At 40.4% G+C, this 25,786-nt stretch overlaps 1 protein-coding gene across 1 annotated transcript; it reads left to right on the top strand.

Moving 5' to 3' along the window:
* Positions 1-1,853: 1,853 nt before the first annotated feature.
* On the top strand, positions 1,854-24,070 carry LOC134357042 (interactor of HORMAD1 protein 1). The gene is made up of 5 exons (XM_063068352.1): positions 1,854-2,106; positions 6,965-7,133; positions 12,395-12,555; positions 12,649-12,697; positions 23,970-24,070. The coding sequence occupies exons 1-5, from the start codon at positions 2,051-2,053 to the stop codon at positions 23,982-23,984; spliced, it is 450 nt and encodes a 149-aa protein (XP_062924422.1). The 5' UTR covers positions 1,854-2,050; the 3' UTR covers positions 23,985-24,070.
* The last annotated feature ends 1,716 nt before the right edge of the window (positions 24,071-25,786 follow it).

Here is a 25,786-nt window from a genome sequence, read left to right on the forward strand (position 1 = left end):
GCTGAACTCGCCTAGGCCTTTGCCTCATTCGCCTGCTGCAGATGTCTGTACCTCTCCGTACATGCCACGCCATTCCACTGCCCTCCTAGCTGGTCTCTCTTCCTCCACTAGCTCATCCAAAACTCTGCTGCTGCTTCAGTCCCACTCCATATTAACTGCCAGTCATTTGCCTGGCCAGAATTAACTCCTTGTCTCTAAGATGTTTAATTCAGTCTTTTTTTCTTTGTATTTAAACTCACTCATAGCTTTTCTCCCTTCCATTGTAGTTTTCAGCATGTATACGTATCCTTCAAACTTCTGGACTTTTTTTTGCATTGTTGTTCCCTTCCCATTTGCTATGCCTTCTATGGTTCTGGACTTGAAACTCCAGGATACTCAACTTAAACTGTTTCCTTTTCAAAACTTTTGTTAACTCCACCTTTTCATTACAGTATTTCTAATATCCCCTTTTCACTAAGGATGTCTATTTCTCTGTATAAATCCTTCCCCACATCAAAATGTCTTGATAGCCCTGTATTTCTTTATACAGAGGACCAAATTCACCAATTTACCATTACCCTCCTCTGCCTAATTAAACTTGCTGTCACAGGGAATATATTCTTATTTGGCTCTCCTTGTTCTTATTACAAGCTATTGTTATGTATAACCTAATGAGAATTAATGTGTGAATATTATTTCATTATATATGAGAAACATTTTTTTTCTGATCTTACTCGGGATCTCTCTCTTATCCCATTTCATTATATATTGACTATTTTGTGGTGTTTTCTATTCTGTTCTAAACTGGAAACTGTATTTAACATTGCTTCTAATTTTCATTATTCCCTTGTCTTAAGATGGTTCACTGTTGATGTTCCCCTTTCTCAATTTCTCTAATTCTATTTATGGGGGTAAGATTGATAAATTTCCATCATAACCTTAGACACTGTTTTCAATCCTGCGATTGTAAGGACTTTGTTCCTCGTTCCCAGACTCTTAGTCCACTATGGTCTGATGATTATAACTGTCACTGTATTATTAGCTTTCTAGAAAGCAAAAACAAGCATTTCGCTACATCTTGATTGGCAACTGCTTCATTTATTTGTGCTGAACTGCATTTCCTTCCTTACCAAAACTTTAAGAATTACCCTTGCACACAGTTTACACCCGACATATCTTCACATTATTCTTAAAATAGTTCCTCCCTAGTTTATGGTCACTGGATTTATGTAGAGCCTGACATATGATCAGGTACTTTGGATACCAGCAGGACGTGTGTGTTGCCTTCTGTGGGGCTGCAGGCATGGTCCCACAAACCATGTGAGAACTTGTGATCGCATTTCTGACTTGCAAATTGCTGGGCTCAGGAATACTTCTCAGGAATGGAACCTTCCCAAATGAATAGCAGGTTAACAAGCCTGTAATTTTCTACATGGAGACACGGGTAACTGCAGAAACAGGAATCTGAAGCAACACAGATACGTTGGAGGAGTCAGGAGACGTCTGTGTGGGGGGCGGGAATGGACGGTTGCCATTTCGGGCTTAGCCCATTCTTCTGGAAGTCCGGATGAAGGGTCTTGACCCAAAACATGAATTGTCCATTTCCCTCCATAGATGCTGCCTGACCTGTGGCATTCCGTATGCAGACTATTTTCTACCTTCTGTCTTCATTCTTTCTTAACTAGGGCCATTACATCTGTAGATTTTCAATTCATTAAACCACCTTTACTTCAAAACAAAGATATGGTTGATCTCGACATGAATATAATATCATAATATTTTTAGAACCAAGATGAAATGTTAATCCTTGAGATATTTTGGATTTATTGTTATGATATATATTTCTTCTGCTTGATGTAAAGATGCATTTAAACTGTTTCTCTTTTCCATAGGTGCTGCCCAGCCTGCTGAGTTCCTCCAGCATTTTGTGTGTGTTGCTTGGATTTCCAGCATCTGCAGATTTTCTCGTTTGTGATTGAAACTGTTTAACTTGATTCATTAAAATGCGTGAACACAAGTAGTACAGAAACATTTATTTTAAGTTTAATTTCTTCTAGAAAAAACTGCAGAAATGACCTCAAACATATGGAACATCAGAGAGATGTTAAACATTCCAACAGGACCTGGGTAAGTAGCAATATTTTTAAAATTGTACTTTTATACGACTACTCAGCAGGTAATTCCTGATACCCAGGTACTGGAGAATGGATGGCGCTACTGCCCAGAAAATAGATTGGAAAAAAATAATTATTTATTTTATGCTGAAATCACACATTGATAGCAATGTTTGCAACAAGTTTTGATGGCTGTCCTGAATATCAGGAAATTGGACTGGACACCTCCTGTCATGATTCATCCAAGTACAATTACTCTTTTTCATACATCAATTTGCATGAGATTTCTTGAAAATTTACTGACAAGTTGAATCAAAATGTCATGAATTGCAACCTTCATTTTTCATTCACTCTGAATCAATGCATGTAGTCATTTTTAGATGGAAAAGTCATAATTTTTAGATGCTCCTTCTTCCTATGTTTTTCCCCATTTCCATGAATGCCTGTGCAGCAAACCACTGCCATCCATTAATATGCATTTTAAAAAGGAGAAAAGCTGGATAGCAATGGTTTAAAACAAAGATATCACGGATTCAAAATTTTGATTTGGTATTAGGTGCTACATTTGAAACACAATTCAGTGTATTAAAAGAGAGAGGGATCCAATTGCTTGTTGCAAATATTTAAACTTGATTGCTGGGTACAGTGAAAATCCAGCAATAGTTGCATCTGCAGTTTATTGCAGGCATTGCTGCCTCCTATTTGCCCTTTGTAGATGAGCCTGATCAATGTTTGTATATTATGATATATAGCTCTATTTGGAAGCAGTTGCACAAGGCACTTCGTATCATCTCAGATTTTTATATAGTTATGCATGCTGTGCCCTTTTTCTTCTCATTGTAAACATTTTTACAATGCAACTATATTGGTCTGTCAGGAGATATTCATATGCAGAGTACTTGGACCTAAGTTCTCCTTAATTACTGTCCAATTTGTGGTTAATTTAGATCTGCAAACAAACAAAGTTCATTTATTAAATGCTACTTCTCCAACCTGCATTATAAACATACCACTTGCAGCAAAACAACATTTGCTCTTTTCTTTTATAGTCTCCTAGAAATTAAGTAGGATCCATCTAAGTCTTGCTGGAGGAAGTCAGCAGGCCAGGCAGCATCTATGGAAAAGAGTAGACAGTCGATGTCTCGGGCTGAGGCCCCTCATCAGGACTGGGAAAAAAAGACGAGGTCTGATTAAGAAGGTGGGGGAGGGGAGGAAGAAGTACAGGGTGGTAGGTGATAGGTGAAACCGGCGGGGGGAGGGGTGAGGTGAAGAGCTGAGAAGTTGATTGGTGGAAGCGTTAAAGGGCTGGGGAAGGGGGAATCTGATAGGAAAGGGTAGAAGGCCATGGAAGAAAGGGAAGGGGGAGGAGCAGCAGAGGGAACTGATGTGCAGGTCAGGAGATGAGGTGATAGAGGGGAATGGGGATGGTGAAGGTGGGGGGGGCAATTACTAGAAGTTCGAGAAATCGATGTTCGTTCTATCAGATTGGAGGCTACACACACAGAATATAAGTTGTTGCTCCCCCAACCTGAGTGTGGCCTTCCTGCGGCCATAGAGGAGGCCCTGGACTGACGAGTTGGAGTGGGACTGGGAAAGAGAATTGAAATGGGTGGCCGCTGGGAGACCGCACTTTTTTGGCAGATGCAACGTTGGTTCTCGGTGAAGTGGTCTCCCAGTCTCTCACCGATATACAAGTGGGCACACCAGGAGCACTGGATAGAGTAGATGACCCTAGCAGACACACAGGTGAAATGGTGCCTCACCTGGAAGGACTGTTTAGGCCCTGCATGGTACTGAGGGAGGAGTTGTAGGGGCAGGTGTGGCACTTGTTCTGCTTGTAAGAGTAAGTACCAGGAGGGAGATTAGTGGGGAGGGACAAATAGAGAAGGGAGTTGCGTAGGGAGTGATCCCTGTGGAAAGCGGGAAGTGGAGGGGAGGAAAAGATGTGTTTGGTGGTGGGATCCTGTTGGATTTGGCGGAGGTTATGGAGAATTAAGTGTTGAATGCAGAAACTAAGGGGGTGGTTGGTGAGGAGTAAAGGAACCCTATCCCCAGTGTGGGGGGGGGGCGGGTGTGGGAGAGGATGGGGTGAAGGCAGATGTGCACAGAATGGAGGAGATATGCGTGAGGGCAACGTTGATGGTGGAGAGAGGAAAGCCCCTTTCTTAGTTCTGGAATGAAATGCCTCATTCTGAGAACAGATGTGGCGGGGGCAGAAGAACTAAGAGAAGGGGGATGGCATTTTTACAAGTGACAGAGTGGTAAGAGGTATAGTCCAAGTAGCTGTGAGAATCAGTGGGTTTATAAGAAGATATCAGTAGATAAACTGTCTCCAGAGACAGACGGATCGAGAAAGGGGAGTGCGATGTTGGAAATGATTTGAGGGCAGGATGGAAGTTAGAGGCAAAGCCGATAAAGTCAACGAGCTCAGCATGAGTGTGGGAAGCATTTGTCAGTATAGGATAGGAAAAAGTGGGAGTGATAGTGGTGTAGGCTTGTAACATAGGCTGTTCCACAAGGCCGACAAAAAGGCAGGCTTCGCTAGGACCCATGTGAGTGCCTATGGTTACACTTTCAGTTTGAAAAAAGTAGGAGGGGCTGAAGGAGAAGTTATTGAGAGTGAGGACCAGTTCTGCCAGATGGAGGAGAGTGGTGATGGAGGGCATCGTTCCCTTACCCCGCACCTCCCATTTCTACCTCTCCTCTGTCTGCAAACATACACAGTATAAGTCCAACTATATTATCTTTATTTACTCTTAATTTCATGAATCGAAATGCCTCCTTAGCATAAAGGTAGTACACGTTTGGTCATTTATTGCATATGGTGCTCCTGGTATAGCCTCCTCAGTATTAGTGAGACCTGAAGCGGATTGGGGAATCACTTCATCAAGCACCTCCGCTCTGTCGCCATGACAGCCAGGATCTCCCAGTATCCAGCCATTTGAAATCCACATCCCCCTCCCATTCTCACACTGACATGCCTGTCCACAGCCTCCTCTACTGCCAAGTTGAGGCTACATGCAGACTGAAGGAGCCAACACACGATATACCATCTTGGTATCTCCAACCTGACAACACCAATATAGGGTCCTCCGATTTCCAGTAACTACTCCCCTCTGTACCCAGATTCTTTGTTTTTCCTCATCCCTCTTGCCACTTTACGCCTTCTCTTTCCCCTCCCCTGTCCTCATTCAGTTCGTTACCCATACTTTCATCCCTCTGGATCCCCACCTCCTTCCATGGCCTACTGTTCTCTCTCACCAGATTCTGCCTTCTTCAGTCCTTTGTCTCTTCCACTTATCACCTTATTTCTCAAATTGTTGCCCTGTCCCCTCCCACCCTCACCTTCCTCTCTCCTACCTTCCCCCTCATCTGATTCACCTACCACCCACCAGCTTGTGGTCCTCCTCCCACCACACCCCCCCACCCTTTAATTCTGGCTGCTGCCCCCTTTCCAGTCGTGCTGAAGGGTCCTGACCTTAAATATGGACTGTTAATTTCCCTTTATAGATGCTGCCTGAACTTAAGATTTCCTGTAGCATTTTGTGTGTGTTGCTCCAGTTTCCAGCATCCATAGGTTCTCTTTGTGTCTCGGTACTGCATCCCTTCAGGTTTTGGTCTGCACTGTGAGCAGACAGTTTGGACATGATGTTCACTAATCGTTTGGATAAAGATTCCTCTCAGAAATCAGAGCTTTCCCTACATTTCTTCCTTCAGCTTTTTAAATGCGGAAGGCCTTGGGTTGTCAGGAGGTGAGTTATTGACTTCAGCATACCCAGCCTCTGCTCTGAAATTACAAGATGGTAGGTGGTAGGTGATAGGTGAAACCGGCGGGGGGGGGAGTGATGTAAAGAGCTGAGAAGTTGATTGGTGGAAGAGTTAAAGGGCTGGGGACGGGGGAATCTGATAGGAAGGGATAGAAGGCCATGTTGTGTTCATGTTGTGGAAATAGCCCTCTTGGCCCTTCAAGCCTCTCTTGCCATTTATCAAAACCATGGTGACCCTTCGTAAACATAATTTTCCTTATAACATTGGTTTAATATTCAGAAATCAAATTATGTCTGCTTTGAATGAACCAGATGATTGATTCTCCAAGGTTTAGTGGAGTAGAGCATTCCAGAGATTCACCCACCGCGTGTGTGTGTGTGTAGCAGAACTGTCCTAACAGTTTCAGCAACCTGGTTCAATTCTGACCTCTGACCTCTGGTGATATTTGCATATTCTCCCTGTGACTGCATGGATTTTCTTCAGGTGCTTTTTCCCTTACCCAAAATGTATGCTAACAGTTTGGTGAATTATCTATTTTTAAATTGCTATTGCTGAAGGTGGATTCAAGGAGAAATAAGGCGAGGGTTTTGTTTTAATGAACATGTGTGAGAATAAAGGCTAGAGGTGAGTATAATGTGGTAATGAGATTGATAGAATTGCTCTGAGATGCAGCATAAACTTTGATAGCTGCATGTTCTCCTCTACATCTTTATGAAATAGGAAAAATTTATGCAACTTTTCCTTATCTTGGTTTGAAAATGGCCCACGTCATTGTAATTTTACATCCATTGGCTCTTCTGTCTGTGAAAAATTTCAATGTGTTTAGGTAAGGAGACTAACATTTTACTCAATATTCTAGATTTGGTCCTACCAAGGTTCTAAGTAGTTGCAGTAAGAATATACTCTCTACTCAAACCCTCTCCTTATAAAAGCCTGTGGAGCATTTGTCTTCTGAATCAGTTGCTACATTTGAATGTTAGCTGTGTAATCAATAAAATTTCTCTGCAATGGAAACACAAGTTGACAGATTTGGCTTCATATCAATGCATTTTTCAATTAATTGCATGTTTAATATTTGCTTATGTCTAATTCTTTCAATACAGGATGACTAAATCTGCCACTTGGAATAGTGCTCCCAGTGACCATTCCAGTTTGACTGATTCTCAGTTTCTTTTCGGATCACAATTTTGCCCTGAAAATTCAGAGTCTCAGGATTTTAACCTGCCTTCAAGAACCCAGAGGAACTCCCAGCAGAACTCACAACACAATGAAGTAAGACTAGTCTGAGTGGGTGTCTCAATCTCAGGATTCCAGTTCATGAGGGGCAAATAAAAAGGAAGCTATCATTCCTAGAAATTTGATTGTGTGGCAATATTTTGTCACATGATAAAAATTATAATGAGAAAATGTTTAGTTAACAATCATTTCTACATAAAGCGTTGCTAGTCTTAAAATTGAATTGGGCAACATCTTTTGCAATCCTTATTAGTAACACCAATGTTTTCTCAGTGGTAGGTGAACTTCTAATGATGGCAGTTATAATGCATTGTATGTTTCAGTCCTAGGAATATAAAATGGAGTTCCCAAAATGTATAAAAGTCACAGTAAAATAAGAAGGAGGGCGTGCTATGTTTTTCATTTTGCCCGTGTATAAAAGGTTACATTGGCATACCTTGTGTCACTTCACAATGTAGCTTTGAAACTAACTGGAGATAGCTCATATTCCAAAGTTTGCAGCCAATGCTCAAACTAATGCGTGTTCTTTGGAGACTATAACAAATGAAAAAAAAAGCAAAAGTTTAGCTCAGTGATCATCTAGCAAGTGGGGCTGGATTTGACAGGCTACGCTGAGACATTGACACAAAAGATGTAACAGAAATGTATATTTATCAAGATCCTCCTTCCTACGGCTTTCTCCTTCATCACCTCGCACTCCCACTCCCATAGCACACTATGTACTACAGGTATCTGGCTACTTGGGGTTTTACCTGTTGTAAATTGTAATTTCATTTTCATTCACACCCTGTGTTGTACTCACAAGTTATTGGTTCAGATCAGAATCAGGTTTAATATCACTAGAGTATGCTGTGAAATTTGTTGTTTTGCGGCGGAAGTACATTGCAATACATAGTAATAAAACGTGTGTGTGTATAGTATAAATGAAATAAGTAGTGCAAAAAGAGAGGGGAAAATACTGAGGAAGTGTCCATGGGTTTATTGTCCATGGGAAAATCTGATGGCAGAGCAGAAGAAACTATTCCTGAAACATTGAGTATTTGTCTTCAGGTTCCTGATCTCCTCTTTGAGCATAGGGCATGTCCTGGTCATGGGATCCTTAATGATGGATACCACCTTTTAGAAGTGTCAACTTTAGAAGGTGTCCTGGATGCTGGGGAGGCTAGTGCCGTTGATGGAGCTAGTTAAGTTTACTAGTTACTGCAGCTTTTTCTGATCCTGTGTAGTGGCCCCTCCATACCAGACGATGAGGCAACCAGTTAGAATGTTCTCTACAGTATAGCTGTAGAAATTTGCAAGTCTCTTTGGTGACATACCATTTCTCCTCAGACTCCTAATGAGATATAGCTGCTGTCATACCTTCTTTGTAATTGCATCGACATGTTGAGCCCAGGACAGATCCTCAGGGATGTTAAGATCCTGGAACTTGACTCTGCACACCCATTCCACTTCTGATCCCTCAATGAGGACTGGTGTATGTTCCCTCGACTTGCCTTTCCTGAAGTGCACAATTAATTCCTTGGTCATACTGACTTTGAGTGCAAGGTTGTTGTTGTGTCACCACTCAACCAGCTGATCTGCCTTGCTCCTGTACACCTCCTCATCACCATCTGAAATTCTGCCAACAATGGTTCTGTTATCAGCAAGTTTCTATATGGTGTTTGACCTGTGTCTAGCTACGCAATTGTAGGAGTATGTGGAATAGAGCATTGGGCTAAACATGCATCCTTGAGGTGCGCCAATGTTGATCGTCAGCGCTGAGGAGATGTTATTTCCAATCCCTACTGACTGCAGTTCCCTGGTGGGGAAGTCAAGGATCCACTTGCAGAAGGAGGTATAGAGGCCCAGGTTTTGGGGCTTTTTGATTAGAACAGAGGGTATGATTGTGTTGAAATCTGAGCTGTAGTCAATAAAGCAGCCTGACATAAGGATTACTATTGTCCAGGTGATCCGAGGTCGGGTGGAGAGCCAGTGAGATTGCATCCACTGTACACCTATTTTGTCAATAGGCAAGTTGCAGCAGGTCCAGGTCCTTGCTTAGGCAGCAGTTAATTGTAGCCATGGTCAACCGCTCTTACACACTTCATCACAGTAGATGCTAGTGCCACAGGTAGCCCACTCTGCTCTTCTTGGGCACTGGTATGATTGTCACCCTTTTGAAGCAGGTGGGAACCTCTGATTGTAGCAGTGTGAAATTGAAGATGATTGAGAGATAAACCTGTGTAAAATATTAATTGTACTGACCAAATAACAGGCATCCACAAACCCAAGGGATTTTGAAATAGTGTAAAACATTGCATTGGTCAGACAATTGGCTTGGTAACCAGGGATGTTCTATTGCTGTAGTCCCCATTGCAAGTTATACTCCAATATTTATGTCTTAAAAATCATCATTTGATAGATAAATACATGTCAGTCAGATAATCAAGTTAAGGTTAATTAAATTCTCATTCCTGTTAGTCCATCTTTTATCATATTTGCCTTATCTAATTTCAATTATATTTGACTAACTATCTCCATGGTATGACATAATTTAGATAGTCCAGTAAGTTCCCATGTCAAAAACAAGTTATCCATTTTTGGTTGGTAACAATGCTTTACAATTTAATGCTATTCTTTTCTGAAAGAATTCATTGTTGACATTTATGATTAACAGATTGCTCATATTTTACAGACAGAATTATTTTTGAGTGCCATGCAGCATAGTGACATAAATATTAAAATGATATTGCTGTCTTGCAGGTCAGAATTCAATGAATCCTTTGATGGAGAGACCACATTAATATTGTTATGTGCATATTTCCCAATTTTCCCCTTTTTTTTTTAAGAGGATCTAGTTTGCAACTGCACTAAACACAATATTTTGCTGCATGGGCATGAGATACATACTAAGTGGACCAACACAAAGCACAAACCTACATTATCTCGTCCATACCACTCTACCTGTGGCAGGTGTGTCTGTTCATCATAACATAAGTAGAAGTGGTCAGAGACAAAGTTCTGTCTTCCCACTGAGGACATCATCATACTGGATGGTACTATAGATGTGCTAGATGGGAGCATCTCAACAGATCTGGTTTCCATGAAGTGTAGACCATCAGCAGCGGCAGCAGAAGTGTACACTGGTATAATTTGTAACCTCATGGCTCTACAAATTCCTCAGTCTGGCATTAAAATCAGCCCAGGATATCGACACAGGTTCACTGAAGGCCTTGTCAATTCCTGTACAGGCATATCTAAAAGTGATGAGGTGCCAGCCTAATGAAACAGCAAAAGAGGAATACTTTTATGCTAAACAACAAAATAGGATGCATTAGACGGGGTTAAGTAGTCTCACAACTAGCAACTATCATCAGGAGGAGAAGACTTCAAGAATATCCCCTTCCGTAACCAATGCCTGTGTACAGCAAAACCTAGACAACATTTGGATATGAACTGATATATGACAAGAAATATTTTGTATCACAAAAGTGCCAGATAATAACTATTTCAAACAAGAGAGATCCAACCCCTCTACCCTTGACATTCAATGGCAATGCTATAAGGCATTGGCATTGACCAGAAAAGCAACTGGTCTAGTCACATAAATACTGTGGTAACAAAGCAGGTCAACAGCTAAATATCCTGCAGCAAATAACCAACCTCCTAAAAACCTATGGCCTTTCCATCAGGTACAGGGCACAATTAAGGAGCATAATGGAATACTTCATTGGGTGAGGGCAGCAATAAAACTCTTAGAAAGCCTGACAACTTCCAGGAAAAAAGAACTCCCATCAATTAGCTAAACCCATATTCTTTTCTTTATGGTAGTAGTGTGCACAATCTTCTTGAGGGCAATCAGGGATGAGGAATTCCAGGGCTTGAAAATGAATATTGAAGAAAATAGATTACAGTTCCTAATTTCCATCATGTCATATATATTCTCTTTGTCCATCCTTCCTCCTTATCTGCAATTTTTAAAAAATGATTTCTAACTATTTTTAATTTTGATAAGATGTATATTTCCAGTGGAGACACTCTGTGAACTAATGAGTGGAGGATTTTCTGTTTAAATCAATTGTTATTGGATTGCTTGAATTTGAGCTTATGTTATTGGATAAATGGTGCAGACCTTTGTCTATTTGAATAAAATAACCACACACTACTGTGTGCTTTTCTACAATGCTGTAAGGAGGACCTCCCTGGTGTTTCTACTCTATCCTGCCTCATAGCTGATCTCCTAGCTCGGTCAACAATTGTATTCAATCACGTTTACTTCAACTTTAAACAAAAGTATCTTGAGAGGGACTTCAGCAGGTAGAATCATATAAATGTTATATAACTAACATACTATCTATTGACATTTCCATATACATTGCTTTAAAAAGTCAGTCAGTTACATGCCAGTTAAAATGCAATTGCATCTACTGTATATTTGTGGAAAATGATAAAGAATTAACCTGAGTCCTACACTTTCTGCTATTCAATTATAGAAAGACATTGACAGAGACACAAGAAGCAAATCATCTTTTCTGATTTATTGACAATAGCTCAAGCAGCTCACATCAGAAAACGAAATGAAAATAATCACTAACATTCTTATTACATCTAAATCTGAAAGCAGCTGCGAACCAAGGCATTTGCTGCCACAAGTACAGTTGTTCACATCACAGTTTCCCAGATGATATTGCATTAGAATTCAATGAAGGGTCTCGATGTGAAACATCAACTTTCCTTTTGTCTCCACAGATGCTGCATGACCCACTGAGTTCCTCTAGCAGTTTGTTTTAGAAATATGTCCTCAGCAAAATCTTTGATGTAGTTCAGATACTTAGCCCTGCAGTATCTCTTACTGAATGGCACAGGACTCAATGGCCGACTGGTCTTATTCTTCTTCCGTGTCTTGTGGTCTTATGGTGTTTAGCTAGACTGCCAAAATATGCCTCTATTTGCACTCTGTTTTCTGCTAAATAACAATTCTCAACCTGTATCTGTTGATTACTCCTATCTGCACGTACACCGATCTTGTTCACTAATGTTCTGCAGGAAACCTTTTTGAAAGTGCTTAGATAATCCAAGTACAGCACATTCACTTGTTCCCCGCCCCCATCTGTTCTACTCATCATATTCTCAAAAGATCTCCAGTAGTTTAGATCAATAAATGAGGGCATCAAAGATAAAGAAAGATGCCTGCCACTTGTTGAATACTCATTTTAGGAGAGTTTAGTATATACCAAATACAATTGTATAAGTTTTTAATTTGTTTTAAAAATCAAGCTTTTTGAGAAGTACCAACATTTACTTCTTTTAATTTATAGAGTGAATTGAAATTTTATGAAAAATACCAAGCTAAACCACATATTTTTGCTATGGAAAATAAAGAAACTTGCTCTGTTACTCAGCTTTGCTTTGGGAAACCCAAAGGATTTTTGGAGCAGTTTGAAATAAGCAAGCGAAAAGCAAAAGAAAAGCAAGAAAGGTAGTTATTACAGAGAAAATGACTAATGTGCCATTCTAATACTTCCCAATAATATTGTTGATTCAATTTAATGTTTTGTTTTTCTTATTTTAGTGAGTACTTCAATAACTGGATTTCTAAGCTCCAGGACAATGTTGAAGGGGTATGTATGCAGCAAGGTTAAATATTACTTTTATATTTTCGGTGGTCACCTCAGCAGCAGGGGTGGTACGGAATAATATCTGAAACCCATTCTCAAACTGGAGAAATCTGCAGATTCTGGAAATCCAAGCAGCACACGCAAAATGCTGGAGGAACTTAGTAGGTCAGGCAGCACCTAAGGAAAAGAGTACAGTCGATGTTTCGGGTTGAGACCTGCTGAAGGGTCTTGACCCGAAACGTTGTCTGTACCTTTTTCTATAGATACTGTCTGACCTGCTGAGTTCCTACAGCATTTTGTGTGTGTTGCTTGGAACCCATTCTGCTTACTTTGGGGTAAAACCATTTTTATTACTTGGCCTTTGAAACCTGCCTTCTCCATTTGGATGCCTGATGATTGTCTCAATCCAAAATACAGTTCATTTTGGCGATACTTACAATAACAGCAGCATGTAATCTCTTTGCACCAGTCATGGCCCAAACCTATCTTCTGATTGTGCACTGTTCCAGAAAAGCAGACAGGAAAAATGAGTTCATCAGTAATATTGAAAGGACCTCAGTTGTGTTTTTATGTGTGCCATTGCGAAGCAATGACCAGAATACTTAAAAATCATTCTGGTGAGATGAGCAGAGACAAGGATGGAAGAGACTTATGCTCTTTATGCATCTCTGCATGGAACTATTGGGAAGAAAAGCCTGTCTTTATACTGAAAATTGAATGAAATTCTGAGAAATAAAAGAGTGCTCTTCCAATTTTTGGCTTACCTTCAGAAGTCCTCTTGTTTCAGTAAAGTTTATTTTCTGAGCTATAGAGTCATAGGGCACTACAGCACAGGAAGAGGCCATTCAGTCTGTCTAGTCTATGCCAGCCTGGTTTCTATCTGGTCCCATCTATCTGCACCTGGACCATAGCCCTCCATAGAGTACTTCTCTCAAACATGTACCTATCCGGACTTCTCTTAAATATTACAATTGAACCCACATCTGCAGTACCGTTTCTGCTAGCAGCTTTATTTACATTTGCACCACCCTCTGAGTGAAGAAGTTCCCCCTCAGTTTTCCTAAAATATTTCATCTTTCACCTTAAACCTATGATCTCAAATTCTAGTTTCACCCAACCTGAGGGGGAGAAAGCCTATATGCATTCACCTTATCTACATCCTTCGTAACTTTGTAGAGCTCTATAAGATATCCCTCAATCTCCCATACTCTAGGGAATAAAGTCAGCCCCTAAAGTCCTAACAACATCTGTTCAAATTTTAACTGCGTGTTTTCAAGCCTTTTTTTTCAGGATTCAGTTGGTATTCTGCCAAAGTAAAAGCAAAGTAATGTGAGAGATAGTGAATGCTATCACTCTTATTCACATGGTTACACTAAGTTCGTCCCTACTACAATTATAAGCCCCTAAATATGCCATAGCATCCAAAGGAAGCACAATGAGAACCTTGAACATTTTTGGTCGGATTTGCTGTTCACAGCTGGCAGTCCACTGGTATAACATAGGAAATTTTTTTCCACTTAGTTTGAAGTGATTTTTCTCCTTTCACCCCCTAGTCCCAAACTTTCCAAGAGTCAAAGCAAAAAACAAAATTAGGAAATCAGATACAGAGATCGATTAAGATAATTTTCTTCACTCAGTTAACTGGATTTCTGATGCTTCCCTCAAGGAGGAGATCAAAACTTCCACCTGCCCTTATGCTAATGAATCGGAAAGGATATTCCTGGCTCTTCAATCTGCAATTCTTCTTTTATGTCCAAAGTTCTTGTGTCTTGTATCTGGAATCCATCAAAGTCTCTGGCTTAACTACTTAAAGAACAGGGCCAACGAACTTAACCTGTTCTTTAACAGATTTGACATTGTGACCCCTGCCTATCCCCCACATGAGCCATCTGTTGTCGGCCCCCAATCAACACATGTTCCACTCTCCCCTCCTACCCCTCCTCACAGTCCCCCACCCTGCTCTCATGACTATTCCCCTTCCCCACACGAAACCACCACGGTGGGCTTCATGGCTGAACAGGTGAGAAGACAGCTGAAACGTCTCAACCCAAGCAAGGCTGCAGGACCGGATGGTGTCAGTACCAGGGTGCTCAAAGCCTGTGACCCTCAGCTATGTGAAGTACTTCGCCATGTCTTCAACCTGAGCCTGAGGCTCCGGAGGGTTCCTGTACTGTGGAAAACATCCTGCCTCGTCCCTGTGCTGAAGACACCGCGCCCCAGCGGCCTCAATGACTACAGACCGGTGACATTGACCTCCCACACCATGAAGCCCCTGGAGAGACTTGTTCTGGAGCTGTTCCGGCCTATGGTCAGGCCACACTTAGATCCCCTCCAGTTCACCTACCAGCCCCGACTAGGAGTTGAGGATGCCATCGTCTACCTGCTGAACCGTGTCTACGCCCACCTGGACAAGCCAGCGAGCACTGTGAGGGTCATGTTTTTTGACTTCTCCAGTGCGTTCAACACCATCCGCCCTGCTCTGCTGGGGGAGAAGTTGACAGCAATGCAGGTGGATGCTCCCCTGGTGTCATGGATTCTTGATTACCTGACTGGCAGACCACAGTACGTGTGCTTGCAACACTGTGTGTCCAACAGAGTGATCAGCAGCACTGGGGCTCCACAGTGGACTGTTGTGTCTCCCTTTCTCTTCACCATTTACACCTCGGACTTCAACTACTGCACAGAGTCTTGTCGTCTTCAGAAGTTTTCGGATGACTCTGCCATAGTTGGATGCATCAGCAAGGGAGATGAGGTTGAGTACAGGGCTACGGTAGGAAACTTTGTCACATGGTGTGAGCAGAATTATCTGCAGCTTAATGTGAAAATGACAAAGGAGCTGGTGGTAGACCTGACGAGAGCTAAGGTACTGGTGACCCCTGTTTCCATCCAGGGGGTCAGTGTGGACATGGTGAAGGATTACAAATACCTGGGGATACGAATTGACAATAAACTGGACTGGTCAAAGAACACTGAGGCTGTCTACAGGAAGGGTCAGAGCCATCTCTATTTCCTGAGGAGACTGAGGTCCTTTAACATCTGCTGGATGATGCTGAGGATGTTCTACGAATCTGTGGTGGCAAGTGCTATCATGTTTGCTGTTGTGTGCTGGGGCAGCAGGCTGAGGGTAGCAGACACCAACAGAATCAACAAACTCATTCGTAAGGCCAGTGATGTTGTGGGGATGGAACTGGACTCTCTGTCGGTGGTGTCTGAAAAGAGGATGCTGTCCAAGTTGCATGCCATCTTGGACAATGTCTCCCATCCACTACATAATGTACTGGGTGGGCACAGGAGTACATTCAGCCAGAGACTCATTCCACCGAGATGCAACACAGAGCATCATAGGAAGTCATTCCTGCCTGTGGTCATCAAACTTTACAACTCCTCCCTTGGAGGGTCAGACACCCTGTGCTGATAGGCTGGTCCTGGACTTATTTCATAATTTACTGGCATAATTTACATATTACTATTTAACTATTTATGGTTCTATTACAATTTATTATTTATGGTGCAACTGTAATGAAAACCAATTTCCCCCAGGATCAATAAAGTATGACTATGACTATTAATAGTTGCTGCTTGCTGGTGGCAAATAGCAAGGAGTATGTTTTGTGTTAGGAATATAAAGACAGTGAATATACAGTAACAGTTCTTTTTCTAATTAATATTTTCCAGTCAGGCAGCAATATTATAGTTGTTCTTAAGCTGCTGTTCTTTCCCAAAATAAATTTACCAAGTTTACATAACTGTATGTAAAGAAATATATCCTGAGGAAAAATCCCAATTGGACCTTAATTGTTTCATGCAGTGCTTTTGTGCTTTGTAGCTCCTCATCACCCTTCAGTGCAAAAGCTTGTTTATGTTGCACATCTATAAATAGACATCCTTCATTCAGTGTATGGAGTCATACTACAGCACAGTCTAGCAAATTTTTAGTGCAATTGGATATAACCACTGCCTGTCTGTTGTAACCAAATGAAACTTTTGTTTTAGAATAAAATCCTACTTGATCAGGTTCCCACCTCACATGTGTTTCTTTTTATAGACTTTTTCTTCAGGCCTGCAGGCTGGTATCATGCCCATGTTTAAAGTGGATAAAACTCTTGAAAATACAGTTGTATGCACTCCTTACAGTGTTGCATCCAAATCCAGAAATCTAATGGTTGTAGATGATTTCTGGTAAAGTCTGATATTTATACTGTTGCATCCGAGTGCTGAACTCATGCCTCCACAAACATGTCACAATATCAAATTGTTGCCTTAGATAATATTTTGCCTAGATAGTGCAATCGACTTTGGTAGGCAGTGAATGCTAGTCATTATTTCCACAAGTGAAGTACAGTACTGTATATTGTCTTAAAAATAAGGAATTTACTCATATTGGGTAGGTATATTACTTGGGTTGTGATTTTTGAATTAAAATATCATTCACTGTGCAACATTTGGAAAGTAATAGAGATAATAGTCTTGATCCCACTAATAATAATAATACAATTGCTTACTATATTTCTTCAAAATCAAAAAGATAATCCATTAAAATTAACACATAAAATTCTGCAATACATAATTGGATAGATGAAAGAAAAATGCAATTGTCAGGTGTTCTCTTACTGATATTATTAGCACCATTTTTTGGCAAACAAAAATGTGTTATTGTTTACTAATTGCATACTTTCTCATTTTAAAGATTAAGGCATCCTTTAATAAACTTGAAAGGAAAACAGAACTACAAAATCAAACAGTTCTAGAAGGATTGGAAAATTTATCAAAAACAAGTAAGCTTACTTTATTGTAAGGCTTTTTAAATTATAGAAAATAAAAAGTGGAACATCAACCAGGATTTTTATTATTCTTTAAAATTTTATGTTAGCAACACAGCATGGAGTAAGCCCCTTCCAGTCCTTCGAGCCATGCTGCCCCAGCAACCCCCAATTAACCCTAACCTAATCATGGAACAATTTACAATGACCTGCTAACCTACCCAGTGCATCTTTGGACTGTGGGAGGAAATCGGAGAACCCGGGGAAACCAATGCATTTCACAGGGAGAAGATACAGAGACTCTTTAAATCAAATTCTGAGCTCTGGAACACCCCAAGCTGTAATAGTGTTGAGCTAACTACTACACTACCATGTCACATAAGTATTTCAGGTGCACAGAGTTAAATAAATTGGGACATCCTTCATTATACTGTATTCTGAGGTAATTTGAATATAGTAGCTAGCTTGGGTGTTGGATGCAATGTAATGTCTGCTCATTGCTGAGCCTGTCTGGTTTTAATTCCATTAAAAGCTAATGCCTATAAAGCCTGGATTAAAGCCCGTCACAATTAAAGTAGATGATGGCAACATATTTAATATACTCTTTAAGGATTTTAGCAGGTTATTTGACAAATTTCCATGTGTAGACTAACAAGAAAAGTAAAAGCTGCAGGGATAAAAGGGAATGTTCTAAGATAAATTCTGAATTAGTTCTTTGGCAGAAAGTGAAAGGTAAAATTGGCTGGTTATGTATAGAGGGGTACACACAAAAGAGTTTTAGGTTAATTTGTCTTTCGTGGCACATACAGTGATTCAGATTTACCAGCGACTGCAACGTACTGGTCAAGATGACGCCCTTGTAAAACACTCCTTCGGTCAATATCTTCCGGATAGATTGCAAAACCATATATTTTACTTCTTTTATGTGTCTTACATTTGTTTTTCCTCTTGAATGTGATGCTTGAACTATTGGAGCCTGCGATTTGCAGTTTTGAGATCGTTTGGGCATTTCACTGCTCTGCTGTTTCCTAGAGGATTCTGGGAGGCAGAGGCAGCATACAGGAACCTCTTGGCGAGAAGGATGCAGCATGGGGCATGAGTCAATGTTTGACTCCATTTTGCGGATTAAGGCGACGAGGGAGATTGAAACATTGAGGCCAATGCTGAAGGTGAGCACTGGCTGCCTGCCTTTTGATCACTGGTGAGATCGCTCTGCTATTGGAGAGGGGAGAGTGCCTTTTGATCGCTCTGCTGCGAGAGGGATGGGCCTGCTGCTGGGCCCGGAGAATGTTACCGAGGTTTTCTGCATTTTGGATAAGGACTTGGACTATAGATTTTTTTTTTCAGTCTTATAATTTTTTATATCCTGTTTCTTTGGCCAGATCTTTCTTGTTTTTCTGTGCGGGGGAGGGGGATTTGGGGGTCGATGTGCCTGCTTTTTTTTTGTTCATTTTTTGTGCAGGGAGGAGGGATTGGGGGGTGGTTGATGATCATGTTGCCATTTCTTTCTTGGTTTTGTGGCTATCTGGGGAAGAAGAATTTCAGATTAATAAATGAACCTTTGACCATTTAGGAGGTTTGCAGATATTAGCAAAACTGATTGGTAGTGAGGAGGCAGGTTGTAGACTGTAGGAATAAGATAATCAGATAATGAATTTGAAGATGATAGAGGGAAGCCTGTTGATGCAGTGTATTTAGGTTTTAAAAGGACATTTGACAAACTGTCATGTAGGAGAATGTGCAGGACGTAATAACTGGTAGAAGTGTGTTAGTATGGACTGACAACAAGTACGGTACATAGAAACTAGATGGAATTAGCAGGTCCTTTTAAAGCTGGAGTACACCGTGGATCTATCCTTGGCCTTCAGTTATTTACTGTTTATCCGTTTATGCTAATAATTTGGAGAAGTGACTACTGTAAAACGTAAAGTTGCAAATTTGCCAATGATGTGAAAATAGGTGGAAGGGTGTGCTATGATGGAGGCATTGAGATTCTGTTACAGTACATAGATTAAATGCAAATTGGTAAATTAGTTTATTACTGTACTGAGGACAGGCTGTACACTTCAAGGAATTTGAAGCTCTCGACCCTCACCATTGATGGAAACAGGAGTCCATGCACCGCCCCTTCTTTCTGAAGACAATGACCAACTCCTTTGTTTTGTTGTCATTGAACGAAATGTTAATGCCATTACACCATGTTACTAGGCTCTCTATCTCTGTCCAGTATTCTCTGGCTCATTGTTATTTAAGATGCAGTCCACTGTAGTGGTTTCATCCACAAACTTGTAAGTGGAGTTAGAGCAGAACCTGACCTCCCAGTCATGAGTGTACAGGGAATAGAATAGGGGGCTGAGGACACAACATAGTGTGGCACCAATGCCGAGGATAATTGTGGCAAAGGTGTTTCTACCTATCTTTATTGATTGTAGTCTGTTCCAAGAGTTTGAAAGTGAGTTTGCATGGAACTATAGTACTGAAGGCAGAATTGTAGTCCATAAGCAATAGGCTAACATAGATGTCATCATTGTGCAGATGATCCAGAGTTGAGTATAGAGCCAGAGAGATGGCATTTGCCATAGACCTGTTTTGGAGGTAGACAAATTGCAGTGGGTAAACATTGACTGGGAGTTCATACTTGCCTTGACCAGCTTCTCAAAGCACTTCATGATGGTGGGTGAGTATCAAGACCACCAGAAAGTCATTAAGGCACATTACCTTGTTTATCTGAGGAAATGGGATTCTAGTGGTCTTCTTAAAGCAGAAGCAGGTAAGGGGTCAAAATGCCTGCAACTACCACTGCTAGCTGATCTGCAAAGTATTAGGGCCAGCCAGAGATGGCAACCGGCCATGTAGCTTCCACAGGTTCACTTTCTGGAAGACAAATCTTATGTCTACAACAGTGACTGTGTGGTCAGGTGCACTGGAGACAGTCAGGATGGATGGTGACATTCTAATTCCTTTCTGTTCTTGACTTGGACTTTGTTTTATAGTCCATTTATAGCTCTGGAACTTAATTTTGGATTTGTATTGTCCCTTGGCATCCCTGATAACTTTTCAGAGGTCATATCTTGATTTCTTCTAAAGGTCAAGGTCATCTGATTTGAATGCTGCAATCCTGGACTTCAGTGAGTAATTGATCTCCCAGTACATCCATGATCTTCAGTTTGGGAACACCTGGATTATCTTCATTGGTACACAGTCATCAACACATTTGCTGATAAAGGCCATGACAATGGGGACAGACTCATCTAGGCTGGCTGCTCAGTCTTTAAATGTGGACCAGTCCACCAATTCAAAACAGTCATGTAGAAGCTTATCTATTTCCTCAGACCAGCAATGTAAGACTTCCTGTTCAGGATTCCCACATCGCAGCAGCTTCTAGCTGCAGAGAGAAGAAGCACAGCTTGGTGGTCTGATTTACCAAAGTGTGTTCAGTGTAGAGGGAGACTCAGGGGAGGTGAGTTGGTGTTTGGGTGAAAACCTGACAAACGGAGTTTTAATGTGAGGAAGCGCGGTTATATACTTTGGTAAGGAAAGTCAAAAGGTGAATTATTATCAAAATGGAGAGAGGCTATAAATTAGTGAAGATCAGGGGTATCTAGATATTCAATCTCATGTATCAGAAAAAGTTAGCAGGCAGGTCCAACAAGTAATTAAGAAAGCAAATGGCACATTGACCTTAATTTTAAAATGCTTGGAATTTAAGAATAAGAAAGTTCTATTACCATTGTACAAGGTGTTGGTTAAGACATGCCTTGAATGATGCATACCTAGAAGTAGCATTGGAGGCCATTCAAAGGAGATTTGCCAGGTTGATTTCTGGAATGAGAGGATTATACAATCAAGAAAAGCTAGACCATTTTGGGTTGTTCAGAATTAGATGGGGTGATTTTGTACAGACATATAAAATGCTCAGGTGGCTTGACGTGGTTGATGTTGACATGTTTTCACTAGTGGGGGAATGATGAAAAAGGCATTGTAGCTACAAAATAACTGAGGTGCATAGATTCTTTTCTGTATCTCTGGAATTATCTATCTCTGAGGTCAGATCATTAAATATATTTAAGATGGAGAGCGATAACTATCTGAAAGACTGAACAATTAACAACTATGAGGAACTGGCACAGAAGAAGAGTCAATGCTGGCATAGATCAGTTATGATCATATTCAGCAGCAGGGCAGGCTTGAAGGATTGAGTAACCTACTGTTCCTATTTTCTCATGTTTGTTGAAGATTGCTCGACAGGGAGAAAAGCTGGTTGAAAAACTTTACACGTTTGTCTTTATAAGATGAGACATGGAATTCAAGAGCATAGTATGACTGATTAAAATATTAGGTAAAAATTACTGTATGGTACTAATGGTGGAGATATATGTACTCATCACATTTAAAAAGAAGTGTATCTACAATGATTCATTCCCAGGGGCAAGGATCTGGTATTAACTCCTTTTTGTATAGAATGGATGTGGTGGTGCAAATGGCCTTTCTGTGTCAGAAATTTCCAAGATTCCATGGTTTATTTTAAATCAGTTATCAGAAACTTAAATCATAGATCTCAGTGTGGATTGCACAAATGATACTCTCTTTCAAAGCCTGGTTTTTGATGAACTATATTGTATATCCAATGAGTACTTCAGATAGTCTGTAACCATAGTAACAGCATATGGAAGAAATATGAACTATATTGTAATCTGTATTGCAACAAGCCACATTTATAAAACTAGAAAAACAAAAGTTTTATTTCATGCTGCTGCATATGTAACATATTAATTTATATTTTGGCTTGAACCCTATGTTCTAGTTATATGTTATTGTTTTATCCATAAAACTAATATGTTACATTAAGGAATTTTTTTTATGTCTTAATGTCAATTGAAGGAAAGTCAACAAGCAGGATGTACATTTGATAGCTGATGCACCGTCATCCATTTTACAGCTGAAGTTAAAAGCTAAATTACTAACATAGAGTCAATCACATATCTAAAGACTTAGACTCAAACAACTGAATTCTACATATCTTTATAATAGAGATGGGGAAGGTTGTAACTGCCTCACAACGTACAGAAATTTAAATTAAGTTCTCGCTTTTTTATGTGCATTTATATGGGCTATTGATATCCAATTGTTATGTTGACAAGGGACTAAAAGTAGCTTTTATATGAAAATCCAAGTTTAGTTGTTAAAGATGTTAACTAAGATTTTGGGCATCCTGAAGACAGCTGAAACCTCTGACAATCAGTTTAATATTGGCTATATAGTTTTAAAATAATTTTGTAAATGGATGATTACAAATTATTTAATTGATTGATTCAAGACACACACCTGACATTTCAGGAACAGCTTCTTCCTGTCCACTGTCAGATTTCTGAATGGACAATGACTACCTCATTTTTTTTACTCTCTTTTTGCACTACTTATTTAATTTGTGTTTATATATTTCTTATTGTAATTTATAGTTTTATTATTATATATATTGCAATGTACTGCTGCCACAAAACAAAAAAATTCACAAGATATGCCAGTGATATTAAATGTGATTCTGGTTTTTTTTTGGGTACATTTTAGCTGGGTAGTATAATCATATAGCCACTAGATGGGGCACTAATGTGATAAACATGATTCCTAAGATCATGAACATCATGCCCAAAGAAATGGGAAATCACTTCTGGTAAGCTGAATCACTTAAATTAAAGAATGCCAGATATAATTGCTAAACCAGGAATTATACACTCAGAACATACACTCAGTGGCCACTTTATTAGGTACACCTATGCACCTGCTCATTAATGCAAATATCTAATGAGCCATTCGTGTGGCAGCAAGTCAATGCATGAAGCATGCAGACATGGTCAAGAGGTTCAATTATTGTTCAGACCAAACATTAGAATGGGAAAGAAATGTGATCTGAGTGACATAAAACCATGGGATAATCGTTGTGCCGGACAGAGTGGTTTGAGTGTCTGAGAAACTGCTGGTTTCCTGGGATTTTCATGCACAACAGTCTCTAGAGTTTACAGAGAATGGTGCGAAAAGCAAAACAAAAATCCAGTGAGCGAGTCCAGTAGTTCTATAGGCGAAAAGACCTTGTTAATGAGAAAGGTCAGAGGAGAATGGGCAGACTGGTTCAAGCTGACAGATTACACAATGGTGTGGAGAGGAGTATCTCTGAACACACAACGTATGGGACGTTGGAGTGGATGAGCTACAGCTGCAGAAGACCACACCAGGTTCCACTCCTGAACCTAATAAAGTGGCCACTGAGTGAAAGATGATTCTTAATATTATTCAGATAGATAATTGTGTTTTTATATTCTTATAATTTCTTGAACTCTTACTTAGACTGCAAGATACACAGCAGTGATTTCCAGTTAGTGACCCAGAAGTGATATTCATTTCCGACACCCCATGCTCATTAAACCTTATAGGCATTTTAAAACACTATCGTTTCTTTGAACTAATGTAGAATTGTTCATTATTACTTTTAACTTATCATCATTTTTCTCATTGTTTAGTACAAGAAAACATAAACACACACTATGAAACAATAGTGAGTGCTTTGGAAGCAAAAAGCAGTAGAGAGCAAATTCTAGAAATGGATAAAAGACTTGTGGCTGTAAGTTTAATTTTTGGTTTGTAATACAAAGAAGTATTCTCTAATTTGAAACAAATCTATGAATTATTTTATGTACGTATTGCTAATGGTACTGATAGCTTTTCATTATTTTTATAGTGTAGTTCTTGTTTTATTTTTGTTTCGAACCTGGTCTTTAACATTGTCATAAACTGGAACAGGAAAAATCAAGATTTATTTCTACTACCAGCATATCAGACTGTAAGTCATAGGGGTAGAATTAGGGCATTCAGCTCATTGAGTCTGCACCTCCATTCCATCATGGCTGATTTATTATCCCTCTCAAACCTGTTCTTCTGCCTTCTTGCCATAATCTTTGATGCCTTGATTAATTAAGAACCTATCAACCTCTGCTTTAAATAAACCAAATGAACTGGCCTGCACAGTTGGTCCTGGCATTGAATTTCACAGATTCATCACCATCTGGCTAAAGAAGTTCTTCCTCATCTCTGTTCTAAATGGGCGTCCTTCAATTCTAAGGTAGTGCCCTTTGGTCCCAGACCTCCCCCCCCCCACTACATGTAACATCCTCTCCACATCTACACTATCTAGGCCTTTCAATATTCAATAGGTTTCAATAAGATTTTCCATCATTCTTCTAAACTCCAGCGAGTACAGGCCCAGAGCCATTAAATGCTCCTCAAACGTTACCACTGTCCTTCCTGGGACCATTCTCGTGAACCTCCAATGCCAGCATATTTTTTCTTAGAAAAGGGGCCCAAAACTGTTAACTATATTCCAAGTTTACTCTGACCATTTGTCTTAAAAAACCCTCAGCATTACATCCTTGCTTTTGAATTCTAGTTCCCTCAAAATAAATGCTAACATTGCATTTGCCTTCCTTACCGATGACTTAACCTGCAAATTAACCTTTAGGGAATCCTGCACGAGGACTCCCAAGTCCCTTTGCACCTCTGATCTTCCCCCCCATTTAGAAAATAGTCCACTCCTTTATTCCTTTTTTTTTTGGCGTGGCTTGAGTTTGTGCGTGCGTGTGTGTATCCGTGTTGATGTCTTTTTCTTGGCTTTTTACAAGGCGTGGAACGAGAGAAAGAGAGACTGTGTGGTGCGCCACTCCTTACACAGACATTTTCGCAGTATTTTCCCTTTAGTTTATGAGGTTGAGTTGCGATCTCAACACTCAACCCGGCACGGATGGAAAGCGTATTCGGGAGCGGACCGGACTGGTTTCGAACCCGGGAACCTCCGCTCCCGGGTCCGGCGTCGATGTCATTGTGCCACCAGCCAGCCCCACTCCTTTATTCCTTCTGCCAAAGTGCAGACAATGCACTTCCCTACACTATATTTCATCTGCCACTTCTTTGCCCTGTTCCCCAAATCTGTCTATGTCCTTCTGCAGACTCCCTGCTTCAACAACACTACCTGGCCCTCCATCTGTTTTCATATCATCTGCAAACTTTGCTGCAAAACATCAATTCCATCCTCCAAATCACTGATATATATAGTAAAATGAGGCTATCCCAATACCGTCCCCCTGTGGAACACCACTAACCCTGACTAGCCTACCAGAAAAGGTTCCCTTAATCTCACTCTCTGCAGACATCCCACCCTGCAAAAATTCATTTCAGGGAGGTAGCACTTGAGCAGCCTTCTCTGCGCTTCGCCTTCCTAATATGTTGTGGTCCCTAAAAGAAATAAAAGCGTAAGGTGTATCCTTATTGTCCTATGCAGAAAATG

This window comes from Mobula hypostoma, chromosome 15, assembly GCF_963921235.1.
Source record: "Mobula hypostoma chromosome 15, sMobHyp1.1, whole genome shotgun sequence".
Taxonomy (NCBI): Eukaryota; Metazoa; Chordata; class Chondrichthyes; order Myliobatiformes; family Myliobatidae; genus Mobula; species Mobula hypostoma.